Source organism: Pteropus vampyrus, unplaced genomic scaffold, assembly GCF_000151845.1.
Source record: "Pteropus vampyrus isolate Shadow unplaced genomic scaffold, Pvam_2.0 Scaffold552, whole genome shotgun sequence".
In the NCBI taxonomy this organism is placed as follows: domain Eukaryota; kingdom Metazoa; phylum Chordata; class Mammalia; order Chiroptera; family Pteropodidae; genus Pteropus; species Pteropus vampyrus.
The window spans coordinates 283,836-292,109 of record NW_011889333.1 but is presented as its reverse complement, the minus strand read 5'-3'; the positions used below and the strand labels follow the sequence as shown (position 1 = coordinate 292,109).

The 8,274-nt window shown below is 37.3% G+C and overlaps 1 protein-coding gene across 1 annotated transcript; it reads right to left on the bottom strand.

Annotated features, from left to right (window-relative positions):
- Positions 1–774: 774 nt before the first annotated feature.
- SPINK1 (serine peptidase inhibitor, Kazal type 1) lies at positions 775–6,676 on the bottom strand. The gene is made up of 4 exons (XM_011383900.2): positions 6,571–6,676; positions 5,834–5,865; positions 4,244–4,350; positions 775–889 (listed from the first exon to the last, which is right to left on the bottom strand). The coding sequence occupies exons 1-4, from the start codon at positions 6,623–6,625 to the stop codon at positions 844–846; spliced, it is 240 nt and encodes a 79-aa protein (XP_011382202.1). The 5' UTR covers positions 6,626–6,676; the 3' UTR covers positions 775–843.
- Positions 6,677–8,274: the final 1,598 nt, after the last annotated feature.

Genomic DNA, 8,274 nt, shown 5'->3' with positions numbered 1-8,274 from the left:
GGTTTATAGTCCCTTCTTTCTTTGCCAGATCAACTCTTTGGGATGGTTTGGTGGTAAAGAGACCATTCCTCAAATTAAGTCAGAATCAGGTCTTTGTTTACTCTCTGCACAAACCCATCAGGACCTATGATGCAGATCTCTAAGTCAAGCCCTAGATGAAGTTCTCCCCACAAATCTTAGGTATCAGGAAAAGCAGAGAGCTCTACATCACTGCTACTCACCTTAGTTGCTAATAGAGAATTACCTCTGCTGAGAAAGAATTAAGGCTGAATGCAGAGGCTGCTCCACAGCATAGTAAAAAATATGCAGCATTTTTGATTTCCTCAATGATTCTGAGCCTCTTTGAGAAAATCGTGTCTCGCCTTAAACCTATATACTGAGATATATGGAAAATTTTAAGATTAAACTATTTTCTTCCAGTTAGGCAGCTCTTTAAAATCTCACAACTATGTACCTAGACCAGTGCCAAGGACAATAGATGCTCATTTAAATCCCAAGGAACTGGGAGTTTTCTAACTGTTCCTGAAAGTGCTAGTCTAATCTTACATCTAATAAAAATCAACTGTGTCCCGTCACTTAATATCTGCAGTCATATTTCCTGAGACTGAGTCCTCAGAATATGAGGAAGATGGGTAAAGGAAAAACACCACGAAGAAAAGAAACTCTGCCTGAAATTACAGGATTGCTGGGATTTCATAAACTTGGTCCTCTGTCCCTGCTATATCAAACATGCCTTTGAGGAAAAAACATGGGAACCTGAGGAAGTATTTAGATGCATTTTTATTCAACAGTTGGGCCAACTGGGTATCATGGTGACCTTACAGGATTTCAGAACCTTGGTTCTCAGCAAGGGCCATCTGTTTTAATGAGGACAGAAATCTGGCGCTTCCTGTAGAAGAAATTGAAAAAAAAAAATTGCTTAAACTTTGCTGACAAAAAAAAAAAAAGGTGACTGTAGGAGAAAAACAACAAAAAAGTTTAGCTTTATTTAAGATAGAAAGGTTTGAGATTTATTCCCATTTCTCTTTCTCTCATTCATGTATTCATTCAAGTATTCATTAATTCATTGAATATTAGTTAAGAACTATTACAGACACTGGAGATATAACGGAAGGAAAAATGTCTGTCCTTACAGAGTTTCCAAATCTAGTAGGACATTATAGTAAACTTCTGAAATGAATCTCCAGTCCACTGTTGCGTCTTTCACTCCTGATGTCACTTTCTAGCCACCATGTTTCCATTTTAGTTGCTGCCTGGGCTATTGCAGTCCTTCTAATTGATCTTTTGCCTTAGGACTCTAGGGATGCACATCTGTGAGATCTCACAAAAGGAAGTCATCTCTCTATCACATGTTATCTGCCAGCCTTAAGCATCCCACCTCTAGATAAAAACTTTTCTGCTCCCCACACACTACTGTTCCCAAACCAGCTTTCTCCTTTCTAAGACAAATATTCCTAAATCCTACCATTGTTCCTCATGAGATTGTTTCCAGATCTCTCATTTTTTAATCCATCTTTTTCTTGAATATACTGACATAAAATGTTTCTATTTCTCTATTACTTGAGAACATCTGACTTCTACATATCTTTATGCATGTATGTATCTGGACCTTTCTGATTCTTAATTTTAAGAGCTTTTGATGCTTTCTTGTTCCATAACTATTAACCACTCATGATACTTATTTCTGAGTTAGCATACACAGCACAAACATCTAAACGGAGCACATAAGTTCACTTTTTTCTCTAGCTGTGCTGTCCAGTATAGTAGACAGTATCCACATGTAGATATTTAAATTAAAATCAGTTAAAGCTAAGTAATAGTAAAATTCAGTTTCTCAGTTGTACTAGCTGCATTTTATGTGCTGGTGGCATGACTAGTGGCTTTCATATTGCATAACATAGATAGAGAGCATTTCGGTCATTGCAGAAAGTTCTACTAGAGAATGCTGAAAAGAATTTGTCAGTATAAAGTCCCTAAGAAGACACAGAAGAAATTGGAAAAGGTCCTTACTGAATATATCTGTCAAGCACGTAATGAACAAGGAGATACAAGCCCTTGTTTGTATGCTTATCTCAGAACCCAACAACTAGAGTCAGAACCTCACTGTAGTTAACTGTACAATGCATTTGTCTGGTGCTTTTAATGGGCAATAGAGAGAGGCAATATGGTACATTTGAAAAGATGTTGCATTTGAGGAAGCCACATTTTCTCTGTAGACCTTTTTTTTTTTTATTTGAAAAATATAGGAAGAAAAGTTATGTTTTCTGATGTTCAAATGTTCCTCCCATATTTGCATATACTTTTTTTTATAGAATAGAAAGAGCAAGCAAGCCTGATAGGTTTTAAAGTCTAAAGGAATAAGGTGTCCCAGCTCTATGCTCCTATTTTTCCAATATGTTTCACTCTAAATATTGGGCCTTTTGGTCTTGGCTCTTGGAAATTTCCTAAGTCTCAAGGCTATTCTATTGTTTTCTTCTTCCCTTGGATGGAAATATGATGTTTGATCTTAGTGTCAACAACATAGGTCATGAGAAAATTAGCAAGTGGTTTCAAGTTCCTCTTATAAATCTTCAATGTGGAAAGAAATTTACCACAAAGCAGAACACCTAATGTTTTGGGTCTAAAACTTTAAGATATTAAATCTCTTTCCATGAAGAACTATTTCCACGATCCTTGTTTAAAACACTGAAAATTGTCTGAAATGATTTAAAGTGGACCAAGAAGAGGGGTCATTGTGTTATAGAAAACTTATACTGTGGAATAATAGAAATGTATGTTGTCATTTGAGCCTAAATCGAGGTCTTTAATACAAAGCAGTTTCATAATAACTAAGAGTTTTCTGGGTCACTCACGAAATCTTTATTTGTTTTGATTGTTTTACACCTCTATTTAACCTGGAATACTTTTGTGATGCTACCAAAATTCAGATCCCTGTTTAAATATTATCCTTTTTATTAATCCTCTCTTGACCCTTTAAGTAAGAAGAAATCTGTATGTCTCCTTCACTCCTGTAGTACTTGGCTCACAGTTCATTTGGTGGCATTTGCCACAAGTTACAAGAAGCTACCTTATTTGTGCTCATGACCTATTTCCTCTTAGTCATAAGCACAAGAAAAGCAGAGGAGGCTGCACAGTGCTTGGCATATATTAAGTGTTCAGTGTTAAGAAAGATAGAAAATCTGTGGCAAATCTATTTTTCTGAGTGCCCGAGTCTGATATTTATCACCTGTCAGCAATCACTTCAGAAAACGAGCTTCATTGAGCCTGGCTCTCATGTCTATAAGTAAAAGTGTTACAAAAATATATTTTGGTTACCTAATCTGTATAATTCTTATTTGCATATTTGAGCTTTTAGTAAACACAATCATTATCATCACAAAGGATGGTATTTTAAATTTAAAGATATTTTGGGTGTATGAGCTTTTTAAAATCCAGACTGTCTACTGTTTTGCTATAAAAGCATAGATTTTTATCTACCAGTGATTTTTTAAAAATTCATTGAGAGAACCATTCAAACACTTTCCCTCCTCTATTCTATTGTCCTTTCCTTAACACATTTTATATTGCACAGTGTTATTAATTCCTGTCTCTCTTTTGTTCTTCTTGTTTCTCTCCTTCTTTATGGCAGAGAGAAAGCCTCCAAACTTTTCTAAACCCAAGCAGGCATAATTAGTTGTTTTTAATTTTGTGCTCTCAGAGCCACTGTGCTCATACTCCCATTAGTCACACGGTATTAGCATTGAGGGTAAGCAGATTGAGAGACAAAGCATGGTGAATTTTCTTCTGCATCTCACAGATAATTTGTCTGGTATCTGACTTTAAAGAATAGTGGAAAGAGCAAGGATTCGTCCTCTGCTCTGCCACTTACTGCTGGGTGATCTTAAGCAAATTATTTAAACTAATGAATCTCAACTTCTTCGTGTGTATAATGAGCTTAGTATTGTTTACCTCATAGTCTCATTGTGAATATTAAATACTCCATGCAATGCTCGGCACAGTAAATATTATTTTCTGTCAGAATGCCCATATACACATATATAAACACACACCTCTCTATCTTATAGTAGATATATAATAAGGAGAAAAAGGATTGAAAATTATTTTTGGAAAAACTAGGTGTTTTGTTTCTCTCATGGTAAGATTGTTGTTATTGGATTGTTGATTGGGGCTTGAAAAGATAAGATATATGAAAATTTGAAGACAACTAGTTTATATTTTAAAAGAAATTTAAGTTTGTACTTACTTATTTTCCATACATAACTCGCATTCATTGGGATATGTAGTTCCATCAGTCCCACAGACAGGGTTGTAGATCTTGGGACATCCACTCAGTTTACTGGTACATACAGCCTAAAAATGGAATTAAACAATAAACAATAATTTTCCATTATTTTTTATTCTTTGAATTTACAGTAAAATCTCTAACATGGTTTTTACCTCCCTGGAGTTGCTTGGCTAAAAGGTAGAAGTATAATTGTAATTGGGAGAATGGTACTGAGTGTTCCAAGAGAAGGAATCCACAATTTTAGTCAGGAAACCTGCTTTTAAGTAATGCCTATACTATTTACAAGTTGTGTGACATTGGTAAATCTCTTGGTGTCTCTGAACCTCGGTCATTTCATCTGTAAAATGGAAATGTTATTATTTTTCCCACCTCCTTCATAATGATGTTACAAGGTTTTAATAAGGTAAGTTAGATAATGTTCAATTTTTGATTACTGCTGGCCCCTCTCGGGTCAGCCACACCTTGGGGCATGTTTTTCCTTGTACACTATGGTCCAGTCATATTGGTCTTCTCTCAGTTACTTGAAGGTACTAGGTGCCTTCCACCTTGGGGTCTTTGCACAGCCTATTTCCTCTGTGACAGGAAGTACTAGTAATTACCGAATGACTGTTATAGGCCAGAGACTGTCCTGAGTGCTTTTAATTTATTACTCTGTTTAAAACTCACAACCATCCTATGAACTTTTTATTACACTCCTCTTTAGGTGAAGACAATGAAGCACAAATTATATCACCTATGGCCACACAGCTATTAATTCTTGGATCCAGGATTCAAACCCAGTCAATGTAGGTCCTGAGCTTTAGCTTTTAACCCCTTCACTCTACTACTTCTCCTCACCAGTTATATTTTGCTAACACTCATTTATCCTTTGTGGCTCAAAGTAAACCTCAATTACTTAGGGACTTTCTCTGATCACTAGGCTAAGTTCCTAATGGTAGCAAAACTTCTTTATAACACTTATTACAAATGTAATAATTTATTCACTTATGTACTTTTGATTTGTCATCTGCCTCTCCACTAGATATAAATGTAATGAGAAGAATACTTCTTCCTTTGGTCTCCAAACTTACTGAAATTTACTTTATAAACACAAGGAAAAATGGAAAAGTTAGATATAGAATATTTTTCTAGAGGAAGAACCTAGTTTATTATTTTCCTTTGCTCATTATCAATTAGAGCTCCACCTTGGTGATTTGGAGAACTTCATGGGGGCACATAAGGAGGAAGTGATATTTGGAGTGAGGTTAAGAGCGCTTCCACTCTAAATCCTTGCCCTTCCAAATAGCCCTAGTATGTTAAAAAATCCCTTCACGGCAAGCACTAGATGACTACATAGAAATTTTCTTCGAATCCGTGGATTTGCCCTTGAACATAAGCTCCTTTGGGGTAACGATTATTAACTATCTTAGTTTAATAAATTAAGCCTTGCTAGCACTCATACTCCTCGTCTTGACTTCGGGTGAAACTGAAAGGTGACAGCTAAACTGTGCTTTGGTTGGAACAAACAGTTCTAGCCTGAGAGATAAGCAATTGCAAAATTGTCTTTACCGTTCTTCCCATGGGGTCAGCTCTAGCGTTACCTAGAAAACATAGATCAGACATGTGAAGTTGCGTCCTGATTGAAAGAAGCCAGACCTGTTCTAATTCAGAATTTTCTGCTTCCATTAAAGACTGTGACTTCTCTGCTGGCCTCTTCCACTCCCCACTCCTTCTTATTCCTGTTTTCTCTCAAGGACATCTCATTGGTGTCCCTTCACTCTCTGCGTGATGGATACTAAAAAAATTAAGCAAAAATTTGATTATGACCGAAGTATCTCAATTGGTATTTCGGAAAAGTTGACCCATTTCCTTGAAATGAATTAGACACTGAGCAAATATCTTCTGAATGCTCACTGACATTCTAACAACTGGTTACTTAGATCTTTGATCTCACAATTAGTGATATAGGAAGTATAAATATCTTTATCTCAGTTTACCAATGAAGATATGGAAAGTTTATATCTGTGAAACAGTTACCATTAGCAGTAATCAGGTCTTCTGACACAAAACTAACTTTTGCAATTACTTTTAAGTCTCCTTTTGTAAATAATGTTAAAAATTGTTCTCCTTATTTTATGTAAAATTCCTCTTTCTGTAATTCTCATCCATTGATCTTATTTCATCTCATTGGGACCAAAAGTTCTATCCAAGACTAGGCTATGCGTAAACCTAGAAGGTAATGTGCTCATTAAAGCAATAGGTCAACAGGTTTTACTCAAATCAGAAAAATATGCAAAAACACTTACCAGATAAACTCAGCAGAGCCAAGGCAATGAGAAGCAGGATGCCTGTTACCTTCATGGCTGAAGCTGTGTGTCCAGAGCTCAGTCAGAAACTGCACTGAACCTACCACTTCTCTTCACAACCCTTGGACTGGAAGAATTATATAGGCAGAATGACAGCCCCAGCTCCACCTGCTGCCCTGTGTCGTAGATCTCCTTGGTTATTGATTGACTCTGCAGTAGGTTGGCTCCGGGTTTGGATGTCATCTGTGTAAGAAAAGCGAAAGGAAAGGCATGGGCCTGAAATGTTCAAGGCCAAGAATTCTGTTGGGAAAAGAGTTCTAAAAGGTGGTTATTGTGTTGGTTCTCTCCTTAACCTCTATGATTATGGGGAGGCTTTTCCTTTCTTGAGCCCTCGTTTTTTCTTCTGTAAGGGGATCTCAAAGATCTCTTATATTCTGTAGTTCTGGATAAATGAATAGGTGTGGATATTTTAAAAACCCTTTCTATTCTTTTTTGCTTTTGTTTGGCTTTTCTCTTTTTTTTATTCTTTCTCTTCTTTCTCTCCTTTTGCTGTTACCCATTCACGAGGCTTAAAATAGCTAACAGAAGAACAGGTTAGAGATGGTGAGGACTCAGTTCCCTGAGGTGTGCGTGTGCTCTAGGGCTAGAATGTGCTTGACAGAGACACTTACTGGCTCTCTGATATTGTATATCTAGTTCACTTTTGTTGTGCCTCGATTTATTCATCTGAGGACGGAAGTAATAATAGTACCTGACTCAAAATGTTCACCTTTCATTCAAAAATATGTTTTGTGTCTACGCTGTGTTATTGGAAGACAGTTCTTCACTCTCTATCATGTTTCCGCCTGTCTTGTGGATAGAGACACTGATTGCCTGTGTTTCAGATGACCTTCTCAAGGGCGTGTAACAAATGGCCTGGGAAAGCGGAATAGTGTCTCTCTCTAGAATAAAGGGGAGGTTTGTTTACGTTCAGTAAAATAAAGATCATATCCCTCTCCAGGGCAATGCTTATGGAGACATAGTGCCCATTTAAGAAGATGAGGGATTTTTTAAAAAGCTTGGCTTCCTAACACACTGTAACACACTGCTCTTTCTGTTCAGGTACCACTTGGCCTTCTGCACATCACCCTGTGGAAAATGGGGCTTGAGAAACTAGAACCAGTGCTGACACGCTGACTGTTGCTATTAAACTATTAAGTCCCTTGTCTCTGGCCCAGGAATCTATGTCTTCTGCCAGCATCCATTTGGCCATGGCAAGCTAACTTGTTAGCTCTCAAGTAGGGTAAAATCTCAGACCCTCACAGGTCTTGACACGTGTCAAGAACCGTCCTCATCTTGAGGAAATATCACTGAATAGAAAGGAGAGTCCCTACTTTCATGGGGCTTTCACTGAATCTTAGTTGGGGAAGACAGACAATAAAAAAAAGAGTCATGATGTATATCACATTATGATAAATATCATGGAAAAAATGTATAGAGAGGATAAGCATGCTGGAGGATTTGGGCGATGGTTATGATGGCTTGGTCGGAGAAGGCCCTGCTGTAGGTGACATTTGAACAGAGACATGAAGGAAGTGAGGAACTGAGCCATGCGGATGGATATCCAAGAACATGCACTCCACACAGAGAGAAGAGCAAGTGCAAAGGCTCTGAGACAGGAACTTGTTCGACATGTGTTGGAAAATAGTCTGGCTGGAGCAAAGT

Excerpts from the sequence above, each read along its gene's own strand:
- SPINK1 (XM_011383900.2), bottom strand. The coding sequence starts at position 6,625 with ATGAAGGTAACAGGCATCCTGCTTCTCATTGCCTTGGCTCTGCTGAGT. Across the intron at positions 4,351-5,833 it reads CTGACCCCATGGGAAGAACG|GCTGTATGTACCAGTAAACT; the intron begins GTAAAGACAATT and ends TTCCATTTTTAG. Across the intron at positions 890-4,243 it reads GAGTTATGTATGGAAAATAA|GAAGCGCCAGATTTCTGTCC; the intron begins GTAAGTACAAAC and ends TTTCTTCTACAG.